The sequence below is a fragment of the Epinephelus fuscoguttatus genome, linkage group LG11, assembly GCF_011397635.1.
Source record: "Epinephelus fuscoguttatus linkage group LG11, E.fuscoguttatus.final_Chr_v1".
In the NCBI taxonomy this organism is placed as follows: Eukaryota; Metazoa; Chordata; class Actinopteri; order Perciformes; family Serranidae; genus Epinephelus; species Epinephelus fuscoguttatus.
In genome coordinates, this window is record NC_064762.1 from 6,866,125 (window position 1) to 6,893,421 (window position 27,297).

Sequence of the window (27,297 nt, forward strand, 5' to 3'; positions counted from 1 at the left end):
TTCTCCTCACCACGCACACAGATGAATTTTAATCAGCTTTCTTAACCTCTTTTTTTCATATGCTGCAGGATTTCTTTACAAAGACACGTGATGTGCACTCACACGAGCTAAAAAAAAAAAAAAAACACAAACACGCACACACACACTGGGGGCGGCTCCTCTATCACCTTCTTCCTCGCCTTTCACAATTGGTTTCAGCTGAAGAAGTCCTTCAGGCCTGCCAGTGTGTGTTTGTTTGGTGTTTGTGATTTTGCGTGTGTGTGTGTGTGTGTGTGTGTGTGTGTGTGTGATGTTTTACTTAGAACGGAGCAGAATAGACATACAGTGCGGCTCTCACTCACTCTAATGAAATCATCCCAGGCTACATTAATCCCTCCTGAAGGCCACTGTCAAAATAACAAGCAGCTGGGATTCTTTAAAGAGAGCTATCTGTCTTGGACAGGTGAGAGACGTGTGCAGGGGTGTGTGTGTGTGTGTGTGTGTGTGTTTAAGACATGTGCATCTACACTGACGACAGAGCTCTATTCAAAACTTAGAATTGAGCATCCTTATTTACGGTGTGCTCCAGTCTGCGTACCTCCTCTCTCCTGTTTGGGGCAGATCCCTCTGGCCGGCGTCAGCCTCCTCTCCAGGTCCTCCTCTCTGCAGGGGGTCACCTGGATGCCCACCTCCACTGGAATGGACCCTCTGCCCATCTCCAGCGACCTGGCCCTGGGCGAGATGGAAATGCCCGTGACCCCGTCGGTCTCCCCAGGCTTCGAGAAGGACCCCGGTCTGCTCCCGGGCCCCCGACACAGGCGGCGCTTGTGCTCGATGAAAACCAGGATATCGCCCAGAGGGAAGTTGGTCTGGCACTGGCCACAGGTCAGCATGTCATGCTCGCCTGCGCCCACCCTCCGAGGGCTGGGGCTGGACGGCTCCGGAGACGGAGATCCCGCCCCTGAGTCATGATTGGCGTCTGCTGCAGAAATAGAGAAGAGACAAGATGTTTTTTTTTTGTTTTTAAAGAATTAAATAAAGCAAAAAGAAAGTGAGGCGGAGTTAGAAAAAAAAAAAAAGAAGCAGAGGTTTAGTTATTCCTGATAACATTACCTGATGAAAGCGTTATCTCCCTACCACACGAGATGATCATTACACTCACAATTGTGTCACTTTCATGTCACAAAACAACGCCGCTGCAAAGCTACGTCGCCTAGACAAACACCTGCGCAGCTTATCCAGGAGAGATCTGCGTGGGTGGGACTCGGCACATACACTGTATCTATCTGTGTATCTGTGTGTGTGTGTGTGTGTGTGTGCCTCTCTGTATCTATGTGTGTGTGTGTGTGTGTGTGTGTGGCCAGGAAGCTATTCATCTCACAGTGCAGGCTGGGTTTCCGGTGAGGGCCTTTCGCTACACTAAGCTGTCATAGCTAGACGGCTGCCTTCACCACGTGGGAGCCCCAGCTTGTGCAGAACAAAGTGTAGCGTAGCGGAGGCCACATCCACCACCAGCCTGTGTGTGTGTGTGTGTGTGTGTGTGTGTGTGTGTGTGTTCATGGTATCACAGAATAAGACAGCGAAAAGAAAAATGAGAAAAAAAACCCCAGTAAGACGTTTAAGTGTGTGTGAATGGAGCAGCACACAGGTGAGTTCGAACACGGTATTCTCCACAGACAGAAAATCTATAAAGCCAAACCCGAGGTCCTGTTAAGAGAGTAAATCTCATTCTTCACAGATCTGACACGGTCATTAATAACCATTACACATTCTCCCCCCGCCACCACCACCAGCACCACCTCCCCTATGGCGTAGACTGAGTCCCTCAGCTTAATCCCTCATGGACAACCTCCATTTTTTTAACCACCACCCCGATGTATGAAAATGTGTCCTCTTCTAAAAAGCCCGGAGGAAACCTGAAGCTCCAGAGACTCTAGGGGCGTCTGAGCGAGCGGGTACCCAGGGAGAGGTGTTGATGCCTGGGAGAGGAGCGTAGCAGCGCCTGCCTGTCTCTGCAGCTCCTGTACACACACATACACACACCCCTCCCCTCTGTCTTCTCTCTCTTTCTCCAAACATGACACCCTAATAATTGCAAAGATTAGACAAAGAGGGTGCGCGCCGGTTCGTGCGCGCCCGTGTCTTGGTGTGTAGCTATCAGAGCAGAGATCCTAAACTCTCTTATCACCCATCTCAAACTGCCAGGGAGGCGTTGCTCCTCTAAATTCCCAGTCATAACCGTTAAACTCGGGCTGAATGTTGCACAGTTTTACCCAATTTTTTTAGTATTTCAAATATTTCTTTTCAACTATGAATCACCTCCCTCCTCCCTCCCTCCCTCTCTACCCAACCACACACCCACACACACACACACACACACACACACACACACACACACACACACACACACACGTTCCAGTCCACTCGCTTCGCCCTGGAGTGATGATCCGATGCCAAATATCTTTTCTCTAAATGGAGATGGGTTCCTGGATGCCTGCCAAATAATTTCCATCTCATAATCTTTGGCGGCAAAGAAGGAACACAAACACATATTTACCTACAGTTCACAGCTTGTGACCATGATTCACATGAAGCAATGTTCCAGAGTGCTCACACAGGCCGAGGCGCTGTGCATGCATGCATGCGTGCATATGTGCGGCGCATATAAGAACGCGGGGAGAGCTCTGCTAACAATATGGCGTGCTTTTCGTTTCTGAGACAGGTGGCGTGAGAGCCAGAATCCTGAGAGTGAATGACAACATCAAGTCGACGAGATGACAGACACCTGGGCAGTTGAACTTTATCTCCACGGAGACAAATAGATTGAGGCCTGTTTGTTAACCTATGGTTGGGTAACACGGCCCGGGGGCAGAAGCCAGTAAATTAGTAGGCGTTGGCACTGTCACACTGCCACTGGAATATCAGTCGGACATCTTCTAAAAAAAACCGCACCCCTCTCTGAAAACTCGCTCGCTCGTCTGTCCCGAGGCTCACCTGTGTGAGAAAAAAAACCAGGTGCAAGAAGGAACTGAACCTGGAATGCTTGCAGGGGGGAAAAAAATCAACCGTGGACACAAACACACGAAAGAATAACACAGTAATGTAGCCTATCATCGTGACAGACAGTGTCTAATTCCTCTGTATAAACTCCTATGTGAGAGGAACATGCTTGATAGGTAAGGGAGCAGAGCAGACGCACTGTCAAACATGCCATCGTGGAGAAGGCGTGATGATGGCAATGAAACCCAGCTGTCTAACATGATACCACACATACTTTATTTCTCTCTCTTGGTCTTTCACACACACACGGCGCTGTATTCACCCAATGACAGTCCTGCTACTCTGCCTTATCAAGTGTGAGTTAAGTCAGGCAGCCTTAGAGCACCCCCTATCAGTTTGATGAGGAGAGAGTCAGTCAGTCACTCTACTGCTGCTGCTGCTGCTGCTGCCTGCTGCCGCTGCTGCACACTGCCACTGCACAATATGTACCAGATGGGAGACACAGCTGAAGACAATGGGCCTCTTTCACCGATATTTCCAGTTGTGCAAAAGGTCGAAAAATATATTCAAACGCCCGGCCAAGGAGTGCTTAACGAAGGAACAATGGCGGGGGATTGTTTCATTTGCTGCTTTCTTTTAAAAATGTGCAAATATTAAAATGTTTGCAGGAGTTGCTTTGTGATTTTACAGTCAGAGGTGGTGTGTGACGCATAAATGTGATACCCCTGTCTGTGTTTTCCACAGCGGTGGTCAGGTAAAACCAGCCAGGTGGATGAAACACGCCGAGGTGCAGGTAGACGAGGTTCCTCTAATGTCACATTAATTGCCCTTGTAAATCCCACTAATGCCTAATTATTGCATTTGTCCTTTTATGCTCCTGTAAATGTGATGGCTCTTTTTGTTGTTCTCATTGTTGCCTGAGGTGAAGGTGACGCAAATTAAAATTTCCAACACGGTTTGACAAGTTCTGCTCTGCCCCCGGGGTCGAAGGGAGAAAGTAAGAAAATGTCATTTTAGTGGAGACATTTGTTTTTATTTAATGATGTGAATCGGATGAGATTCTTCTAAGCGGCGCTAAACAGAAAGCGTGAAACTATTTTTCCGTTGGCGCCGAAATCCTGACCTTACACAACGTCTTAATACCAGCTGCACACTGTGTTCTGCTGGTAAAGGCAGAGTAAGGCCAGGGGCACTCAGATGACAGTCGGCCACACTGTATGGGTTCAGACCTGTCTCCCTTTCTTTGTTTTCCCCCTTTCCATTTGCTGAGCTAAACACACACACACACACACACATAGAGAGAGAGAGACACACACTCACACACACACACACACACACACACACACACGTGTAAAACCCCACAGGGAAAGTCGGGTAAGATTCACGCTGTCATTGAAAATAAATGACACCAGCAACGTTGCAGATGGTTGCAATCAAAAATTCAAACAACAAGCGGCCTCGCTTAGCCTATCCCTTTTTCTCGGCTGTGATTGCCAAGCTGAGCTGCAACAGTGTGTGTTGTGTAAGGCCAGGCCTGTGTGTGTTTCATTATCTTATCACCATTTAATCTGTAGCAGCCTCGTTTCTTATCATAAATCTTAGATTATCGGTCTGAAAGTGAGCAAAATACGGCTCTGCAGCTGACTGTGACTTGTCACTAAATCGCTTTAAATGACATGCAGGCTATGAGGCATGACACTCGGGGATGTAAATCAAATTTGCCAAACAATTTTAAGAGATATAATAATAATAAAAAACAAGGAGCTTTACGGCGTCGCAAAATTGATTAAATGTGCCGAATAATATTGAAATACGGAAAGAAAGAAAATCTGGGAACAAACTGCGATGGCCTCGCTGTAAATCATAAATCGCTCAGCAGTCATCTCCTGTGAGATTATCATCCGGTTACCACAACGTGTGTGAATATTTACTGTGGTGTTGCAGTGCGTACGGTGGGTTTCTCCCCCAGCGTTTGACAGCCATATGGTGCGAATAAAGACGAAAACATTAACTGTTTCACAAGTAGCATGCCAATTGTGAGAGTAAACAGTTATCACGAGGCGTTTCCACGGCTGCATCCAAAAACGCTCTGCAGCGACCCTGATATTAGAAAATGCAAAAATACCTCAGAGCAAGAGGCCTGGGCCGCTGAACACCAGCGGTTCCACGTTAATGTGTGAGTAATTCATAAGGATATTCCTGTGATAGGTTTCTTTGTCAGGGATGTGACTCTGAGCTGAATCACTGAGTGAAAAGAGCCCAAAAAAGCCCAGAGGGGATGTTTGTCTTTTTGCCTCCCAGAGTCTTAGTGAAACAAAAGATGGGCTGTAAACTGAAGGTCAAAATCAACTCAGATGGAGCAGCTTGTTACGTGTGATTTGTGTGCGTGAACATGCATTTTCAGAGTGATCAGTGCAGTTTCACAGTGTGTGTGTGCGTGTGTGTGTGTGTGCGCGCGTGTGTGTGTGTGCTTGAGTTGCAGTTACAGTACGTCTCCTCTTCACATCCTGGTAAGTAGATCTCCAAACCATAGTCTTGCACTGAGAGCCTGTCCAGAAATATGCTGATATTCAGGTTCTCTCTGCAGTAAGGTATGACCTATAAGCTCATGGCTGCAGGGCACGAGGCTGTTTGGTTAAACTGAATAACCCCTGATGAGACACGCAGCTGATATACGGTGTATGATTTACATCTTTGCAGGAACTTCAGAGACACCTTGTGACAGCTGACTGTGAAACGCTGCGCACCCAGCCCATTGATGAGGTCGCCTTAAAGACAATAAAGTCCACTTGTTTTTTTTGCCTGAAACATCCTCTGTGCAGAATATGCAAAACTCTTATTATATGTTGACTTAATCAAATTACAGTTTGGTTTTCCCCCAGCGCTCCTCAGATCCTCCAACCTGAGGTGTGATCCTGGTCCTCTCCAGACCCACCCAGTTTAAGGAAACAGCCCACAGCGACACGCAGCCTCCAGCCAGTGAATGATTGGTACATTAAAAACCATCTGTCCATCACAGCCACACATATCTTTATTAAGATATGTACGTATGGTAAACATAGCTTAGGCGTTTTATGCAAATACATGTGCATCTGTGCACACACACTGGCACACACACATTGTTCTCGTGGAGGGAGAACAATTGAACAGGACTAATGAGGCAGGCTTTTTTTTTTCTTGCTCATCTGTCCAGTTTGCTTTTGATCTTGATAGCACAAACAAAACAAATACCTGCAGGTCCAGTCCTTCCTTAATCGCGTACTTGTGCCTGTAAGGTCACTGAGGCCACAGTTCAGCGAGCAGAAGACAGTGTGTGTGCCATGTGAAAGAACAGGTAGGACCAGATTCAGGCCCATGATGGCATCAGCATCCTACTGCACTCGCTCTAATAGCCACTTTAGCACAGCGTTGACCTCTGCGTGATCGAGCTCGACACTGAACATTTGTCAGCATTCGCAGGTTTGAAAAAAATAAAATATATCTCAACTTAAGTTGTTGTTTGACACTTGAAAGTCTGTGCTGACAGGTCAGCGGTGATTAAAAGGAGCTCTGAAAGCAGTCATTAAAAGCTTCAGGCAAGAACACATGCACCCTGGAGACATGTGAACGCAGCTCGGACAGGGAAATTAAGAAATTTAAAGCTAATCTGTATCAGTGTAATTATGCAACTATCTACATTCAGCACCACAGCCTCACGTTGGAGAATGTGCTGACTGCAGCTGCAGCAGGTGCTCTGAGCTTCTTTTTGTGTAACTAATATGTAAAAAGATGTCAAACAAAGTGACCCATGTCTGGGAGGAGGGAAGGCAAATATTTAACAGTTAGTCCAAATTTGTACCAGTTCCCTAAAGACAAATGAAAATGTGCAAAACGTTGCAATTATTTGTCATAATTCATGCAGGTAAATGTTGAACAGACACACACACGCCTGAGGTGAAACTGCTGAAAATGTTGCACAGTAAATGTAAATGTATTGAGAGGAGGAGGTGGGGAGGGGGGTGGAGATGGAGGTGGGGCAACTCCACCTTGATTAACTGACAGACAGTGAGGCTGTGACAGCACAGAGAATAAACTGTCAGATCAATATTCGAGCTGGATCAATATTTGTCATCTGCCTAAAATGTGCTGAGGATGCACCCTGCTTTCTCAATTAGAAAACAAAAACAGTGCTTAAAGCAAACATTTAGATCTCAGATTGCTCCTTAAAATTACTGTAATTATTTCAAGTGAAAACTCAATAGGAGGAAAGTCAGTGACACGAGAGGGGGAGAGACAAAGTGAATGGGGGTAAATGATTAGTCTAAAATGCTAAATGTGTCGGGTGGGACGGAATGCGTCTAACCCTTTTCAACACAAAACAGATTGGCCAAAGATTACATCATGAACTTCTGCAATGAATTACCCAGATTAGGCCTCTATGAAATTGGATTTAGGCAAAGCAGAGCGCTGGGAGATGAAGGTTAGATTGATATAATTGATTTGAAATTGGATTATGCGACTTTTTAATCATATGCCCACAAAGGAGAAAAAAAAATCTTGCCTCAGATTTAATCTGCGCAATTTAATCACAATATTTGGTCGCAGCTCTGAAAAAGCTTCAAAGTTATGACCCTTGAAATATAAAAGTTCAGATTGACGTTGTCTCGTCTGTGGTGGTTTTCTTTATTTATTTCTGTGCACAATCTGGTTTTTGTTGTGTTCTTTAAAGCTCACCTTAAAGTGCAGAGAGGCCTTCACGTGTCACGGAAAATAATATACAGACTTTATGTGTGTGATGGAGAGAGAGAGACGGTGTTTTTAAATTAATGAAACATTTACATTAATACACAACTCAGCCCATCGAGTCCAAACTCACCAAACAAATGGGTTTTAAAATTCACTTAAACACAGTACGCATGAATATACACTTTGCCACATGTTGCAGTGTGCTGGGAGAAAAAAATCAAATTTGTGTTGTGATGAAATGTTGCATTACACGCTTGCACGTGCACATGCAAGCACACACACAAACAAACACACACACACACACACACACACACACACACACACACACACACACACACACTCTCTCACACACACACACTTAGCCAGACAATGTAGATGCCATAAGATCACCTCTCGTAGTAAAAGTCGTGTGAAGCTGCAGAAGGCGCGCGCTTGCAATTTCACCCAATTGTGTTCATAATTTTTAAAGGTGTAAAACAACTGTTATTACGTCAGATATTTACTTAAATTCAGCCTGATAACTAAAAATCATCATATATTGTTTTGCTTGTGTGTGCACATGGTGAATTTATTTTCATAAATCACAGTTATTGTCGGTAATTAACTTCCTTGTTCGGCGCATTTTCACAGACTAAAAACAAAGCGTGGATCTATTTCTGAATTCTTTTATTTTGCTCTGAATATCTGAATTAATAATAATAATCGTGTATAAATGATTTAAAGCAGTAAAGTTAATCATAAATGAAGTGCTGGAGGAATTAAACTCACCTCGTACCGTCTCCCTGTGCGTCAACGATAAGTGCTGCGGGTTCACCTGCTTGCGGCGGGACATTGCCCCGGCATTTACTCTGGCATCGCCCGGTGAACGGCACTTGGAGTCGGCTTGGACCGTGGTGTCGGTCCTCTCTGGCTCGCAGGTGATCAACTTTTCCCCCCTCCTCTCCTTTAATCCCTCCGCTATTCACAGTCTTCAGCTGCAACTTTGATGCGCGCTCGGGGAGGTGAGGAGTCGGACAGGAGCGCAATAAGATCGATGGAAGACCAGTTTGTCCACAATGTCCTGCAGCGTCTTCGGAGGAAGCAACACCTGGATTGAGGAAGCCAAAGTGGAGTTTTTTAGGAAGCAGTTAGCGGCCGATGAGCTGAGATGTGCGCAGGTAATTGTTTTTTTTTTGTTTTGTTTTGTTTTGTTTTTTGCAATGACCTTTTGCAGATTTAAAAAAAAAAATCCTTGTGCCCACCTCTGCAGCGACCGCGGTGACAGATGAAGCACTCCGCTGTTGGTGATGATGATGATGGGTACTTATTTGGCTCCTTTCCCTTTTTCTTAGTTTTAATGATATGATTATATCATCTGGGGTCAAACGGCTGCTGTTTATTCTAGGATTCCCTACAGTCCTTCCATTTCAGCAGTGGTGCGCTAAAATGACCCTTTGGCACTGACTCCTCCTGCGCGTTTTGGCATCGGTGCGCGGAACGGCAACTCTTGGCTCTGGTGGCAGGAGCCTCGTTGATTGAGAGAGAGAGAGAGAAAGAAGAGAGAGAGCGGGAGAGCAGGCGGGCAGACAAGACACCTCCTCCTCCTCCTCGTCCAACAAGCAGAGGTCCAATGTTTCCTAGTTTCCTACAGTGTCGAGGCTACTTCTTGTGTTGACTCACACGATGAAAGCGGCTCTGTTTGGGAGGACCCCGCGCTCCTGCGTGTGTGTGTGTGTGTGTGTGTGTGTGTGTGTGTGTGTGTGTGTGTGTGTGCAGGCTATGCAGCCTGGGTTTCTTTTTGTGTGTGTGTGTGTGTGTGTGTGTGCAGGCTATGCAGCCTGGGTTTCTTTTTGTGTGTGAGCGTGGGTGTGTGTGGTTGGGGTTGCCTCCGTGGAGTGGGATGGGATTCAAGTTCAAGTGTGCGTCCGTGACGTTTGCGCGTCAGACACCCCAGGCGCGTGAAGGCGGTGGACAACAACACGCGGACACTGGGGGCAGCTAGCGGCGGCCCCCCCCCTCCTTCCTCCCGGGGCTTCACACAGAAAGGAAATAACATTCATCAGTCTGTTATTCATCTCAAAGGCAGTGGAGTCACCACCCAAAATCCATTCTCTTCCCAATTAAAACCCAAATGACCATCATGTCCAAGAGTCTTAACATGTGTCCCTTCTCCTTCTGCATTGGTGTAGATTTCCTTTAAACATTTGAGGACATCTGCCAGAAAAGTTTTGACATCAAACACTTAATTTCTTGCATTCTAGTGAATTCTAATGCACCAGTTTGTGCATTTTCTGCACCAATCTCTTTAATTTTGTCAACATCAAAGCTACTTTTACGTCTCCTCCCACGTCCACTCCCTTTATCACCCCAAACTTGTCAAATACAGCTGCTTTGTCAGTGTTCTTGGTGTCAGATACACACACAACCACCTTTCACAGCCGTATGATACACACCGGTCAGTGGCATTTTGTGACACTGCCGGCAATATAAAAAGCGACAGAGTCCATGTAGGGAGGGTGGGAATGTTGGCGGAGGGGTCAAGCCAACTTTGGACTTTCACCTCTGAGCCCGCTGTTCGGTTTCCTTGTGATTTTTATGCCAAACTATGATTTTTTTCTAAACCTTAGTTCATGCTTTTGTTGCCTAAACCTACAAAAATCAACCTTCATTGTGAGTTTACTTTGAAAAAGACTTACGCATGTGTGAGCAGGAACTGTGCATTTCCTGTTAAATGCAAATGTATTTTGAAAAGACACAATCCATGTAGGAAGGACACAGTGACACGCCGGCCGTGAACGTCCAAAAGAGACCTTGTGCATCATATTTTGGCGAGTATGTCCACTGACAGAGCGGCGGTATTTCACGCACTGGGTTAAGAACATGTTGGAAAGCGCATGTGTATTCTGGAAAGACACAATGTATGTAACAAATGTAAATTGACAGCCATCTATAAACGTCCACAACAGAAGCAGGGAGTGTCTAACATGTCATATTTTGACATGTATGTCCACTGACAAAGCGGTGCTATTTGACGAGTTGGGATGACAGTGTGTTGGACAAATGCACATGCTCTAAATATTGAGAGGGACATGTCCCCTGCGTCCTGTGTTCCTGTATGTTATGATTGTTTTCCTCTCATGTAACACCAGCTGAGATACCAGAAGGTTTTAAAATGGCTGGACTATCAGATTGAATACCCGTCAATCTGGGTTCAAAGGTCACCTTTAATTTATATTATTAATACTTAAGTAGTGTGGCATTCTAGGCTGTGTACATGCCCAAATAAAACTCATGCGCATGGTCAGTATGAATAAAAAAAGACCTATTCCTTTACATTTATTCAGAGAAGGTGGATGAAAAACAGCAGGCTGCATCTTTGTTGTTAATGTAAGCATGTTGTGAGGCAACAGTACCCTCTGTTGGCACAGTCAGGACACATTACAAACCTGTGCAGGGGGCTGACACCTTAACACTGCTTCACTATTCTTATTTTTAGAACGAAGCCTCCTTAATTTGCCATTTATACAATTCAGAATCCGAGAGAGTCCTTGAAGAGCAGATCAGGTTCACTCAGAGGCAATTAATGGCACTAATGGGCAATCATTCCGCACATAATTCACTGTATTCATTTAGATCAGTGTATGCACAGATAAGTGCTTTGTGCAGGCTACGGCTCGGCTAAGAACACACTCAAGTTTTCTTTTTTTTCCCCACCCTCACCTTACCCATACAATTCAAACTCGCTCCGCGCTATAATTTGGTTGAAATACATTGTTGAATAAAAATATAAAGCCGAACACGGCCATTTAAAGTTGACACCATTTCCTCGGGATCAGCAGAGAAGTGTGCAGCTATAGCAATGCATTTTATAGTCTGCCATTAATAAAACATGGTGGGCAATTTTAAGAGCATTAGAAGTTTGATTGCTTCAGGGCAGGCCTAGGGGACTTTCAGGACAGTAATTATTTATATAAATGAAATGTCATCTCAGCTCTGGCTCAAGTAGACATAACCTCAGCAGACTCCCACATGGAAACACTACAGCACAACAGCTCTCTTTCACAGATAGGCCGAGCATGTTGTCAAGCATATTGCTTTGACTGGAGCGCATAAATTCAGCATGTGATATTACACAGAAATGTCTTCGCATCGGGCCAAGAGAGCAACAGCAGTCATGGACACATTGGATGCTGAAGGAAAACATTATCCTGAGTTCACACGCTCTCTTGCTATCCCCGCTGGCTGCGAGCAGCTCCTTGATCCTTACCCATGGGTTTCTCAATAATACATCAATGTCTCCATTATAGCTTGTATCTGCTGGCTCCGGGCAAAGGCAGTTTAAGCTGGGTTGCACAGGGCCAATACACCACAAATACCCTGCTTGTGGACACAGGAAAGGTTTTAAGTCCAAAGTGTTGCCTCTGAGGAGACATGCATCTCGTGTGGTAAGTGCCATCGCGGAGTCAGAGGTACCTGAACGCACCGCGGGACATACACAAGAGATGAGGAGCTGCTGAAATGGAAGTTTTGTCCAAGAGACAGGCTGACATTTTAGGTCCCAAAATGACCCAGGATCTTAGAAGATAACAAGATAATTTATGTTAAATCATAAGAATGAGCCCAGGGACAAAGTTTAAGTCGGGAGGCTCTCGCACATCAGTGGACAACAGAACATGGCTTTCATTCTGGGTCACAACCTTCGTCACATCCTTTTATCTTCCATTTTTCATGCCTCTCCCCTCTGTTTACTCTCTAAAGAATACCAAAATTGCTTTAATATCTTAAAATAGACCGACATATACGAGGGAACAACGCCGCTCTGATCATATTGTAGTTTTTTAAGAGCAGAAAAGGATTAAGTGTTGAGGTTAAGTAGCAGATACTCTGATGTGTTTAACCAGAGCAGGACTGACATAAACAATGAGAGGTCCACTCCAGGACAGCTCATGGTAATATGAATATTGCTCTGGGATTTGCTTATAGTCGGTGCTTCATTATGCAATGTTTAATATTAATAAAGAAAGTACAAGTATATATTATTCATAAGCTGATTTACTGAGGTTGGTGCATGTGTGTGTGTGTGTGTGGACTTGAGTGACAGATTGAGATGCTCCCTTGCTACGGGCAATACGACTAGACAAGGCTCTTACTTTTCTACAGGACACATCCTGACAATTTCTCCCACAGTTAAGAGGATTTGTCCGAGCACGGGTGAATATATAATGCATGCAGATTCCAAATTTTAATTTGGACCAAGTAAATGATTCAATGCCGGCTTTTCTCAGAAGTGAGGCTGGAAGGGGGAACGGAGAGGGCATGAGATGTTACTTGTAGTCGGCTGAAACATTTGAGACAAACAAAGGCCGTGATGATTAAATACGACGAGCTCTAATTCATATGACATTAGAAAGAGTGAAGTGAGTGAAAGGAGACGAATGAGCGGAGTTTTAATAAGTACCATTTGTCTTACTTGTCGTACATTTCACTTATTAAAGGTCCAGTCTGTAGGATTTAGGAGGATATATTGGCAGAAATAGAATCTAATATAATAAGCGTGTTTTCTTTAGTGTATAATCACCTGAAAACAAGAATTGTTGTGTTTTTGTTACCTTAGAATGAGCTGTTTATATCTATATAGGGAGCAGGCCCTCTGCTACGGAGACACCAGGTTGCACAGCCATGTTTCTACAGTAGCCCAGAATGGACAAACCTGAGACCCGAACTTTTATTTGATATGCAGTTTTAATTTCTCCTAGCTCTTTGGGATCTGTAGGACTCAATAAGTTTAAAAAACTAAACACAGTCAACGATAATTTAGTCCAAATATTCAAACGAGTATTTCCTAATTAACAGCTAATTAGCTTGTTACCGTTGCTAAAACTGGTAAAATGTGTTGCCATATCAAACTACAAACATTATTAATCATGAATAAACAAGTTTCAACCATAAACTGTGATCAGGTTTTGGACCTTGTCCACTTTTGTGTCGGGATCACCTGCAGACAGACTTGGCAGAGATGGCTGCCATCTTGTTTTTAAGAGGATGAGTGTAATGTGCTCTCTCTACCACTAGGTGGCACAAAAAAGTGTCCACGAATGGGGACAACAGGTCTGAGTTAAGCAGAATTGAAGTATAATGTGCAGAAAATCCAAAATGTGATGTCCTCATATGAGGACACAGGGTCTCAGGAGGATAGATAGAGGCATTTGCATTTTATTGTCGGCCTCTCCACAGCGAGGATGTTAAAACCCTACTAATAACAGTCTGGATAAAGAGATTGTCCCAAAGTCTGACCATTAGGAGGAGGAGACACATCCTGATTGTGGCAGCCTTTGTGCTTTACATCTGCGGACCTTTGATCGACGTGCTGACCAATGTTACTTTATTTCCATCCCATATGAAGAATGCAAAAAGAGGAGAGGAGGTGCTCTAGGAACGACATGTTGCCAGACCCCCCCCCACCCCACCCCCACCCCAGCCTCTTTGACCACCACGTCTGGTATTTGAAACACAAGAACATCTACATCAACTAAAACTACTTTATTCAGTGTTTTTACAGGTTTTAATCGCCTAGTTTGTTTGTTTTAGAGAGGAGGAGACCTCTGCAGATAATTTGGCTCCTGGTAGAAATTTCCTGAATGTCTGAGAGAAATAAGGTGAGCACACATTAGCAGGTGCTGGGCTAACAAGTCATCTACAACATGCCAAACAGCATTGAAGAAACACTGATTTTGAAAGTGAAACTGCTTTATTCAGTGTTTTTACCTGTTTTAGTCACCTTGTTTGTTTGTTTTGGAGAGGAGAAGACCTCTGTGGATAATTTGGCTCCTGGTAAAAACCTGTTTAACAATGAACACTGACAGGATTCAAACCAGGAGAAGTTTCAGCCGGTTGCAATCTGCAATCCTCACCACTCATTTCCACTAAATCCTCCTAAATCTTACACACTGGACCTTTAAACCCATGTTTTTATAAGATTATTGCCCTGTACTGCTATCTTGCTCTGCACTACGTGCTCCTCAAGTAGGTTATCTGCATTTCATACTCACAGCCCACATGCATATGAATGATAACAAAGTCATGGTCATATTTGCTGAATGTGTCATCTGTAACTGATAAACGAGGTGAGGTTTTGTGGCATAGGCCTAGATATCCGGGGAGATATTTAGAACATGTGCATTTGTCGCTCCCTCAAAAAGAACATGAACATAGCAGAGGACTTTTGTTTCGTAGATTCAAGACATGCACAGCAGAAATCGATGCAGATAAATTCACCAAATTGCAGGAAATAAGTGTCTGACGCTACAAACCCCCCGTTTCATATGTGTACCTCCCAATGTTGAAATGAAACCTTAGCCCTTGTTTTGTGATCCTCCTTTTCTGTCAAATTCATCAGATTTTTGCAACGACACTAATGAAAATGTGTCTCTTCGGATATTAAACAAAAAAAACTATGGTATTACTTCACTTTCATTCTCATTTACTGCGTCGCCTCTCACTATGGACTTCAGAAATGACTAGAAATATGTGTTTATCTAATTTATAAAGATGAAAAACATTGTTTATAGTCCATAACCCTCAAAAGACAAAAGCAAATTTGCTTCCATTTATGTATTTATAAGCATTTAAAGAGTGAAGAAAATCTGTTGCCCCAGAATTTTTGTGCCCTTTTAACAAAGACCCGACATTACATGTTTTCTCAAGTGATCTCTGACTGTTCTAAAATAATAAACCTCTCTAATATAAAATTGTCTGTTTGCACAATTAAAACTCACACATTATTCAGTGTACTCCAGTCCTTTCTTTTCCTGTGGAAGCTTTCTGTCCTTGAGCTGAGAGGCACCTGGAAGATGTGCAGAGGGCCCTGTTTCATTTAAAACAAACAAGAATCTTGTAGCTGATTTTTATTTTTATTTTTTTTCCTGCAACCCTAACTACTGCACACATTATATGTTTGGGTTATTTATCAGTGGGTGCATTATTTTTATTTAAGTAGTAATAGATTCAACATTATTGAGTTACTGGTAAATTATTATTTCATTGTCACCTGCCCTTGTTCGGTGGGGACAGGTGTGAGTGTGACACAAGAGAGAGTGAGTGCCTCGTGCTTAGCAGTAAGGAAAGGTTGTTGTACCCCGAAGTTGTGATGTGTTCGTACTGTCTCGCCGTGTTGGTAAAAATTAAACAAAGTGGACGAAACAAATGTTATAGCCTGCTTCTTACCCACTGCCTGGAAGAACTGGGGAACACCATTCTCTAATTTTCTCCCTCTTGCTTTTTCAGCCCTCCACAAATAATTTTCCACCGCCTCATATGTTTCTCTATATTTGGGGACATATTTCTATGATTGTACATGACTACCTGATCAAATGATGTGGTGCAATGTGGCCCTGAAGCCTGAGCACAGACCCATACATTCTTATTAAACAGGTATTTGACAAAATCCAGTGTGAAGTAAACTTTCAATATATTATATTACATGTTTCATAGAATATATGAACATTTTGTCCAGGCCTTGTCCAGAAGGATGCTCTTTTTGGACACTGCTCTGTTTGTTTAATTGAGTCATCTGGTCAAATGTGTCAAAAATCCAGTCCTGGCTGCCCAAGTCCAAAAATAATTCACTGTCTCCCTCTAGTGTATATTTTTGGGATTATCATATTGTTGTCATACTGAAAAAAAGGATTCTTCTTCTATTTAGTCATTTTTTAAATATTTTTTTATTTTTTGTTTTTCCCCTAGCAGAAATAGTAATTGAAGCGTTAATCATATTAATTCAGCACAGGAAAAATAAATCCGTAAATTAACCACAGCAGCAAACGTGCATCACATGTCCTGCGTAATGACGTCACACTGAGTCTCTGACGCGCTCCGTAATGGCGGTGCCCTTGTTACAATGGGGAATGTTGTGGATCACTATTTAGCCAACTTCTCGTGAAGAACCGCGGATTATTCACACAGCTGTCTGTTTTTTGGGTGATTAACTCCGACGGCTACATGTTAAAGGTGAGACTCGTGTTTCATTTCAGACACATGGACGATAATTTCAGCAGGTTTTAACGAGGCGCTGTGCTGCTAGCTTCAGCGGTGCTAACACCTCGAGTAAAGCTAACTTAGGCTGCTAGCGAGTAGTGTCACCTGGTGGGTTTAATGTTAGCATAGTTAGTTGTATATTTAAAAGTTTAATTCATTTTAGTCTGTACGTGTGTTAAACTGACATTACTGGTGCACATCTTGGTCTTTACGCAATCGACTAATACCCTCACATTGGCGGTTATTTGCTAACATTAGCTCCACGAACTTAAAGTTCCCATTAGCTCGGCTAACATATGCTAACATGCTAGATTACAGTTAATGGTTTCATTATGCTAATGCGGGGAAATCCTCTCGTTGTTTTTGTAATCCTGATACTGTATTAATCATGTCGCATAGATACCTCATGTCAGATCTGTATGTGTAGCAACAGCCGTACTCTTAATTTATGAATGAATGAGATGGGAGGTGCCATGCCAAACTTTACGGTCCCTGTTCATATATCCCCTGCTCAACGTCATAAGTTTAATGCGGACTTGTCCCCTCAGTGCCTTAAATGCAAAATAAAGACAGGTAGGTAGTCTCACCCACTGTCTGTGGTCCTGCCGGAAGATACAGAAGTTTTGGGATGCTACAGGACAGGAAATTAATAAAGTCTTAGCCAGTGATCTCAGAAATGATCCAGTATACATGTTACTGGCTGTATTATATTATTTTATAACAAATAAGTCCAAAGGTGTACTCTATAAACTGCAAACATGCTGTGCATAATTCTGATTTAGATGACAGATTTCCAACTAAAACGCAGTGGCATACTTGAATATATTTCTTTGGATTATTTGACATGTATCTTGCACATGGGAGCCTTTTATGTCTTGTATTGGATTTGATATTTCAGCTGTTCTTATAAGAGGCTTTATGTAATCGGTGTTTTAGGCTAGGTTTTAGTGTGTATAGTCTCTTCTCTTTATAAATTGATCTGTGAGCTGAGTTGTTTTGTTTGTATATTCTGTTAAATATTAAGTGAGTGGGTTTGCACTAAAAAAATCAATAATTAAAAATAACCCTTTATGTTCATGGAGAATCTTCTTTTTCTTTTTTAGATTTTCCAACTCTAGGATTTTCATACTGGTAGCAGTCAATGTTAGCTAACCTCAAATACAGACACTGAGCTTAAGGAAAATGCATGTTGGCAGAATGTGACCTCTCTCTCTTCCGTAATTTACAGTTTGGATGATGAACAAAACTCTTTGAGAGCTACAACCAGTGTACACTGTGTTGTTAACAGAAGTACAGATCTTAAAATATCACATCCATTTTGAAGCTCAAGTTTCAGGGTTGTCACAGGTGGCCATAAAACTATCCCGTCTATATCCAGACTTAAACAGGGGGAAACTGATTCTGACAAAGACACAGAATTTGGTATGATAATCCTGGCAGTTGAAAGGGAGAGTATCAATCTAGATTGATTTTGTGTGAGTAGTTGTGTGTTGGAGATATTGGCCACAGAGATGTATGCCTTCTCTCCAGTACAATGAAACAAGATGGCACTCAGTTTGTGGAGACAAAGAGCCAAAAGTTACATTTGAAAAACTCAACATCAATGTCTCTTTCCAGAAATCATGACCCAGTTATTCAAGATAATCCACAGATCTTGTTATGAGCAGTTTCTTGTAGGAACTATTTTCTTTCTCCTGAGCAACATCGCCAGCTGTATCAGTGTGCAGAAGGACGCGTGCATCTACTTGTGCTCATGAACAGCATGAGATGTAAACATTAATGGTGTCCTCCTTGGCTGAGCTGTAACTTTAGCTAGCTCAGTGTTGCTAGCAGTAGATGCACGCTTCCTTCTGTGCGGTGATTCGGTTGACGAGTGTTGTTTGGTAGAAAGAAAATAGTTCCTACATGAAACTTCTCACAACAAGGTCTGTGGATTATCTTGAGTAACCAGGTCATGATTTCCAGAAAGAGACACTCATGTTGAGTTTTTCCAATATATTTTTTGGCGCTTTGAGCTCCACAAGCTGAGTGCCATCTAGTTCCATTATACAGAAGAGAAGGCCGACATCTCTACGGCTAATACCGCCAATACATGACTACTCACATCAAAACAATCCAGACAGATGTGTCTAAATGTTGAGACCATTCAGTTAGACAGTTTTCAGATGGAGTTGCTCCTGTTGTCTTCAGCCTCTTATCTTTGTATTCTTAATAACTGCAGTCTTGTTTTGTGCATTGCACCTCACAGTCCAGTGCAGCGGGTCCATCCACCGTTGCCTCTCCTCAGCCAATGAAGGAATTCAAGGAGAATTCATCAGGCCAAACAATCCTGGACCACATCAAGCCATGCTGGTACTGGGACAAGAAGGATTTAGCCCACACCCCCTCTCAGTCTGAAGGCCTGGACCCTGGCACAGAGGCTCGGTATCGGAGAGAAGGAGCCCGCTTCATTTTTGATGTGGGGACAAGACTTGGCCTGTATCCTTGATCGACTGATTTGAATACTGAAAAACAAATGGATGTCTGTTTTAAACTATAAATCAGTGACACTTCTTTTACGTAGTCCTTGATGAAGTGCAGGAAATAAAGAACAAAAACACAACATCAAATACTGTGTCCTGTTATGCTGGCGTTTTGTGCATTTTCCCTACACTTTTGCATAAGCTTGTAAACAGGAAGCAACGGGAAGTCATTCAAAGGAACATCTGTTGTTAGGATTTATTTTCCACATAGCTGCTGAACAACTTGCAAATAATTGTAAATAGTTCCCATAATATCCTTGACTGTTGTCCAGACACTATGACACACTGGCTACTGGCATCATATATTTCCACCGCTTCTACATGTTTCACTCCTTCAAGCAGTTTCCCAGATATGTAAGCTCAATTAATGGTTATCTAAAGTTTTTCCTGTTCCTCGATGTGGACTAAATGTGTGGAATTAATCTTGTGATTTGTGTCTCACCAGGTGACAGGTGCTTGCTGTCTTTTTCTGGCTGGGAAAGTGGAGGAAACCCCAAAGAAGTGTAAAGACATCATCAAAACAGCGCGCAGCTTACTGAACGATGTGCAGTTTGCCCAGTTTGGAGATGATCCAAAGGTGCAGTTTCTTTTACATTTCCTCTGTTGTCTTGACGTTTTCCATGTTTACACTGGCTTTTGTATGTTCAAAGACAAGGTAAACATTACTGTCTCAGTCAAGGAGTTTATTTTAGTCACCAAGTGCAGAAAAGGAATTAATAGTGTAAGCCTAAAATCTTTGACATAGCCCTAACATAATATTATGTAATTTAAAAGGGAAGAAATCTCGTTGAAATCTATTTTCTCTTAAACAGCTGTAGCAAACAGCCAAAATCTTATATAGTAAGATTCTGTCTCTTGTATGACTGCTTACAAGGAACTCTGTTGGTTACTAAGTTCACACTGTGACATATGCAGCATCAGAAATGGCAAAATATGCATTCAGTACCTTGTACAACATACTTTACCAAGCCACTTCCACAGAGCCTCTTTCCCGGTTTGAGACACACGAGGTGAGGTCATGTTGTGCTGTGTTATCTCGTGCTATCTAGGCAGAGAGAGCAGAAAAGCAGCTTTTAAAGACAGTCCTTCAGTGTTGCGTCTGACAGCAGCAACAACTGATCAATGCTGATCAGCTGTAAGCCTCGCTTAAGCCTGTAGTGTTCTCACCAACAGGGATATTTAAGGTATGTGTGTTTCTTTCAACAGGAAGAGGTGATGGTGTTGGAGAGAATTTTGCTCCAGACTATCAAATTTGACCTGCAGGTGGAGCACCCTTACATGTTCCTGCTGCGATACGTCAAGCAACTCAAAGGTGAGATGTGACACAGGTGTGGCAGTAGATTTCACACAGAGGTTGGTAACTTACAGCTCGAGGGATCGGGAAAGTTTATGGATCATTTTTCTTATTAAAGGAGAGAAGAATAAAGTGTGCAAGGTGCTACAAATGGCGTGGACCTTTGTCAATGACAGGTGAGCAGTTGACCTCAAAATGACACCTCTTCGTATTACAAATGACTTCTCCTGAAGTGCCATGCGTCAGGGATACACTTTGTATTTAAAACTCAAGTGTTAGATAATAGGCAATGTCTTTCTAAGTAAAGACAGTAACCACATGCCCTGTGTCCCTGCCAGCCTGTGCACCATGCTGTCCCTGCAGTGGGAACCAGAGATCATTGCGGTAGCCGTCATGTACTTGGCTGGCCGCCTCTGTAAGTTTGACATCCAGGAGTGGACCACCAAGCAGTCGTCACGCCGCTGGTGGGAGCAGTTTGTCCAGGACGTCCCAGTAGAGCTGCTTGAAGGTACTCATCATAAAGCCATAACACTTCCTGCCGCTCCCACAGTATATGTTTAATGTCAACAAAAATACGTCTTTGTCTCCCAGACATCTGCCACCAGATCCTGGATCTGTACTCGCAGGGGAACAAGCCCATCCCTCAGCAGATACAGGAGAAGGAGAGGGCGTCTGCTCCTCAGGCCCCCATTCCTCCAATCCCACAGGGTGTACCACCAGCCCCTAACCCTCCGCCCCCACCACCAAAGAAGACTTCCCCTCAGGGAGGCAGCCCTGCACGCCAGCTCAAGCGCTCACATGTGAGTATATGCTTCAGATACAGTGTCTTTGGCATAAAAAATGATGACAGCGGAAAGTCCCAAAACTTTTGTCTCGGTTGAAGTAGAATTCTATATTTATTTACAGACAGCCATGTTTGCATGATCCCATTTAAATCAATCTAAAATGAGGACCTTAATAGCGAGAGCATTCATTCTTTTTGCAGCAGAGAGCTAAGGCTTTGGTCTTTTGTGTCATCCTGTTGTAAATGACATCACAATAATCTCAAAGTGGAAACTGAGTGTTTGCCTTCATGTTTTTTTTCCCTAGACATCCCCAAAAGATGAACCAAAGGCTCCAGGTAAGACTTCTGTTAAACCTCACACAGGCAAAGTTCTGCTCATGCGTGTTTGAAGTAGTTCATATCTCCTAAACATCTGAAATACCTTCAAGAAAAGTTTTCTAATTAACATGACATTAATTTAGATAAAGTCTTGGCAAAATTACAGATACATACTATTGATTCTAAGTGGTTGGGATTAATGTTTTCCTAGAAGGGTTTGAGGATTTTATGAATATTCAACCCTCCAGCAAAGTTCCCTAACCGGTCGGTTTAATTTACAGAACAAGTTGGATCAAAGATTCCTCGACTGGAGAGCCCGATGCCTCCTCTGCCTACATCGCAGCCTCCCCCAGGTGAGACTGACTGTTCATCTTCCTTCGGTATACTTTGTGAAAAGTTAGAATGATCTAAAGGAGCAGTGTGTAAGATTTAGGGGGATTTTGTGGCTTCTAGCAGTGAAGATTTCAGTTTGCAACCAACTCAAACTCCTCCGGGATAGAATTCCTGTAGTTCTCAGGAGGTTTTTTACCAGGAGCCAAATTATCCTCAAAGGTCTCTTCCTCTTCAAATAAACAGACCAGGGGTCTCATTTATAAAACAGTGTGTCCATACTAAAAATCTACGTACAGACAAAAGCCAGAAATGATGTGCACCAAAAAATATTCAGTAGTTTCTTCCACCTCACCAGCTGTGTCGCCAGTCTCCTGTTTCCAAAATGTTCGTAAGCACAGGTCAAAGTTCAAAGAAGAGGAGGAAAGCGGACACACTATGTATTTGGATGTACTAAATCTTTTTCTGGCATATTCTATTGTATGGTAGTGTGGGTATTGGAATGCACAGATGGTGATCTCTGTAGGCGAGGACCGCTCCCTGTAAGTGAAGATATGAACAGCTTATTCTTAGGTAAAAACACCTCAGGTTATTATACACTGAAACGTCCACGTAAATCCTACACACTGGACCTTTAAAGTTTAGTTAGAGTATAGCTACACTATAGCATCCCACTGTCTGTTTGCGTGTGCCATCACATACACCCATGATAAGCAGCCAGGACCCCCTGCCTGGGACTGAAGCTTAGAAAGCAACCCAAAGTCTTTAGTCCTCTCAGTCTGCTTACATAACCAGCAGCTCGTCTGGACATCATGTTTCCCAACACACGCATACTCCTAACCTCTCCCAGACCAATCTGATTAGTGCTTGAGCCTGATAATGAGACCTCCTATGTAGCTGAATCCTGGCAGTCGTGGTCTCGCTGTGTGTTCACAGTCTGGGAATGGAGAGGTTACTTGAGATCAGTGAGAAGCCTCGTGCGTTTTCTGATGCCAACTTTTTAACAAGTTGTTTTCTCTTTGTCATTTCCTGTCGCTCACTAGACCGAAAAGCCCCTGCTCCAGCCCCGCCCACAGAAGCAGAGCCATTAAATGAAACCGCTCCTCCTCCGCCGCACGCTCCACCTCCACATCAGCCTCCTCCCCTACCCCATCGCCCTCCTCCACCTCCGCCCTCCAACTACATCATGTCCACCAGCAGCTCCTACATGTCCGGAGAAGGCTACCAGAGCCTGCAGTCAATGATGAAGACGGAAGGTCCCTCCTACGCCCCCATGCCGCCCAGCTACGCACCCCCAATACCGCCATATCACCCCCACGTCTACCCACCGCCTGCAGCACCACCTCCAGGCCCTCCACCTCCTCCTTCCAACTACCCACCACCCAACTTGCCACCAACGTATCCGCCACCAGGCTACAACAACTACCCTCCACCACCACCTCCACGCATGCCGCCAGGCCACGTACCCCCTCCAGTTATAGGTCTCCCACCTGCTGGGTACCCTCCTCCACCCCCAGTGCCCCCAGGACAGTCACAGGTACCCCTGCCCCCGCCGCCTGGCATGCCGATGAATCATGGCGGGTGGATGAGATGAGAGTGAAACAACAATCTGTGAACTGAATCTGTGCAGAGCCACAGCTGGAGATGGAAACAACAGGAAGTTGTGCGGATGGTACAAACAGATGGAGAGCTTGTTCACCTCCAGTATGACTGTTTTTTTTTCTTTTGTGGAGGAGGATCTTAATGAAGGTTACACAACAAATGGACTTGAAAGGAAAAATGAGGTCTGGACAGTTTTGTTATGAGAACCTGAACCGGCACTGATAGACTACAGTCTCAGTCACTTACAGGACGGTACTTCATCTGGTTCCAGGATCTCGTAACAAACACTATCCAGTCATTGTTATTGTTCTTGAAATGTACCAGGAAATATTCGCACCCTGATTTTTGCTTTTAGTTTTGTCTCACATGTTCATTCATTAATTGTGGGGTGATGAAATGTATTTTTTCTTTGAGTAGATCAAAGGTTGACTCTTACATTTCCTTCTTTAGTCTATCACCCTGATGATGTCTTTTAGTTGTCCTGAATTTCCAGTCATACCAGTGTCCTTTGCCCTGCAATGTGTTTTTCTTTTGTCAACATTCCCACCGTTCCTCTGAGAAAAACTAATAAAATCTAAAGATGGTTGTACAAATATAAAAAGCACTATCACACTGAGATGTACACGAATATACAGATTGTTCAAACAGGCCGTATATACTTGTTGCTATATTACTTTCAGTTCTGTGAAAACACTGAGGACATGTTGCAAGATGTTTCTGCTTCCACAGCTTTCATTTTATCGCTACGCCACTTATTTCCTGTTATTTTTAGTGAATCAGCACTGCAGACAGTATTACATGAACTAGATACAGCAGAAACACACCGTGTCTAACACTGTACAGTCCAAGGTATATTTGTACATATCTGTTTTTGTTTTTCATCGAGGCATTTCTTTTGGAGAGTTCCATATGTGCCTTAGTCAGGCTTCTCTTTTCTGTATCCTGCACGCAGCTTTGGTTTTGTGTCTGAGTGGCACTTAGGACAATAAAGACCTGCTTTTCCTACTTTGAACTGAGTGGTGTGTTTTTAATCTGTGTAATCTGAAAAGGTGTTGATCGTTAGGTTGTAATCGGTTTCATTATGATTTCTTGTAAGTGATTCCCAACATTGTCAGATGGGCTCAAGTATACCTACACCTGCACCACTCTTATGTTACTATGAGTGGATTATAAACTGGATGATATTTAAAGCTTTTATATAAAAGTGGATATAGTTACAATATGTTTCTCATATAGCCAACATACAATCATGTATCCATTACTTGAAGCTAGCTATTTCAACTGTTCCCATTACATTTAGCAAACTATTATAACTGCTTATTCATTACATATGATGTAAGCTAGCTACTTCAATGACTTTTTTGAAGTTAACCTATCTCAACTGGTTATCCAGTAGCTTTGCCTAACTATGCAAACTGTTTATCTCGGAGTATTAACTAACTTTCAGTTGATTATCCTGTAATTTTAGCTAACGATTTCAGCTGTTTTCCGCACAAGTTTAAGCAAACTATTTGAACTGTTTTCTCCACAAGTTTTAGCTAACTGTTTCAATTGTTTTCCCCATATGTTGTAAATTTGTTTAGAGCTATTATATAAAAGTGGATGTGGTTCTGTTTTCATATAGCCGACATACAATCATTTAACGTTATATATTACCTTAAGCTAACTATTTCAGCTGTTTTTAATTACATTTAGCAAACTATTTAAACTGCTTTTCCAGTACATGTAACATTAGTTAACTGTTTGAACTGTTGATTTGGTATTTTTGGCTAACTATTTCAACTGTTTATCCAGTAGTTAAAGCTAACTTTTTTTGTCTGTTTGTCTGCCTGGTAGTTTTAGCTAACGATTTCAATTGCTTCCCCACCAGGTGCTAGCTAACTTTTTCAGCTGTTTATCTGGTAGTTTTAGCTAACTACATTTCAACTGCACATACATTTTAAACTGGATGTTAGTTAAAGCTATTTTATAAAAGTGAATATATATAGCCAACATACAATTATTTATCTATTACTTGAAGCTAATGTTAACCCTTAAATGGGCAAGCACATATAAAATTTTTGGAAAAATAATTAATTGCTATTTTCTAATGTTTCTAGGCTAAAATAACACAATTTCATGATTTTTTTTTCAAAATATGACCTTTATTTTTCATTTTACAGTTTGTATCTCCCAGGATACATTGCCCGTTTAGGGTATAAATTTACCAATTTCAAATTTTTCAGATATTTCATTTGTAAACTTTTAAAAAACATATTACAAGCAATTAATTAGTTACTTTTTTCATGTCTTGTAAACAAAGTTTAAAAAAAAAGTGGTTGAAAAACTGAAAACAAGTCATTGGAAACAAATCTAGCTTTGAATAAACAACGAGCTACTAACATTACACAAAACGTCTTATTCCTGTTCTTATGCAAACATCTCCCCTGTGGAGCTCCTACACTAGAAATAGCCGACTGGCAGTGGAAGCTGTGGAAACAGTTGTGAGGGTTTTGGCCAGTGACAATGCAAAGCTTCACTTTGCACTTCTGACACATGATGGAGGTCTGTCCATCCTGGCACATCCTGCATCGGCCTTTCACTGACACGATAGGGAAGTGGTCAATCCTGTCATATCTCATATCATCCACAGGCCTGGGATCTTTTGGCTGTTTGATTACTCTTGGTGGTGTGTTGTCTTTGTTTCCTTTGGAGGGGCGATCCGTTTTTTGCTTTTCAGGGTAGATGAGTCCTTTGGCAACATCCAACCTAAAGTCCTTCAGGCAATGATGTGAGTGTTGTACTCAGATACAATCTTCGGGCATGTCACACTTATCTTCTTCTTCTTTTCCTGTTTGGAGTAGCGTCTCACTTGGCCAACAGGGTTGACAGAAGCACAGGAGCTCACCAAGGTGACAGTTTTGTTGTCTGCCCATTTGACCACAGCAATCTTTGCATCGTTGTCTACACGAAAGTCAAAGCTGCCTCTTCCTCTTCGTAGGAGGTCTCGATCTTCTTCCAGTGTACAACCCATCAAGTGGTTCTTTCGAATGGTACCCAAACTTCTGAGGCCCAATTCATCTTCCTCATCTTTACTGGTTCCCTCATCTTCATCTGAATCAGATGAACCATCAGGTGGCAACACAACAGATGCCACCTCTCTTTCTTGTACCATAGAAAGTACTGATAGAAACTCCCTGAAAACATATGTACACTGGTGAATTAATCAGTAATACACATTTAAGAGTAAAATGAAGTGTAATCAACATTTATCATTTATATTATTGATTATCTGTAGAGTATAGGCTTCAAAACATAATTTTATCTGAGAGTGATTATGCTTGTTTATATACCCGTCTGGACAACGTATCCCCCAGGATACAGACATTCAATGCCCGTTTATCAAAGTTGTGTAAATGTAATTCATTATTTTTCAACCAGAATACATAAAATTATCCTTAAAGAACAATATTTTCAAAAACAAATCCCCTCAAAACATAATTAACAAGAAAAATAACAGCACTTACCTCATGGCCAGTGTCTCGTAGGCAGCCATTTTGGAGTGTGACATAAATGTATCAATTTAGTTTTGAATGCTGCCATAAAGTCACATGACCTGGGTACTTGATCCATCCCCCCTTAAGATTAAGACTTTCTCATGATATTTAGTGCAGATACTTAATGCCCCTCCCCCCTACAGCCTGCCAAATGTCTGTATCTCTCAGGATACAGAAACCATTTAAGGGTTAACT

The 27,297-nt window shown here is 42.8% G+C and overlaps 2 protein-coding genes across 5 annotated transcripts in view; one reads left to right on the plus strand and one right to left on the minus strand.

Moving 5' to 3' along the window:
* bcl11bb (BAF chromatin remodeling complex subunit BCL11B b) overlaps positions 1 to 9,379 on the minus strand; it is a 41,568-nt gene extending 32,189 nt beyond the window's left edge. Inside the window, exons 1-3 of one of the 4 annotated variants that reach the window (XM_049590118.1) lie at positions 8,946 to 9,379; positions 8,473 to 8,791; positions 578 to 961 (exon numbers count right to left, since the gene is read on the minus strand). In XM_049590118.1, the coding sequence (XP_049446075.1) occupies positions 578 to 961; positions 8,473 to 8,536 (448 nt within the window). In that variant the 5' untranslated portion in view covers positions 8,537 to 8,791; positions 8,946 to 9,379. Of the gene's footprint in view, positions 1 to 577; positions 962 to 8,472 lie in introns of all 4 variants that reach the window. The other 3 variants (XM_049590119.1, XM_049590120.1, XM_049590117.1) reach the window with 3 other exon arrangements.
* Positions 9,380 to 16,542: 7,163 nt separating this feature from the next.
* ccnk (cyclin K) lies at positions 16,543 to 24,578 on the plus strand. Its single transcript, XM_049590137.1, has 11 exons — positions 16,543 to 16,689; positions 18,965 to 19,194; positions 19,511 to 19,592; positions 19,684 to 19,815; positions 20,445 to 20,550; positions 20,651 to 20,708; positions 20,871 to 21,040; positions 21,124 to 21,332; positions 21,622 to 21,652; positions 21,916 to 21,987; positions 23,008 to 24,578. Exons 1-11 carry the CDS (start codon positions 16,681 to 16,683, stop codon positions 23,556 to 23,558), a joined length of 1,650 nt encoding a protein of 549 aa, XP_049446094.1. The 5' UTR covers positions 16,543 to 16,680; the 3' UTR covers positions 23,559 to 24,578.
* Positions 24,579 to 27,297: the final 2,719 nt, after the last annotated feature.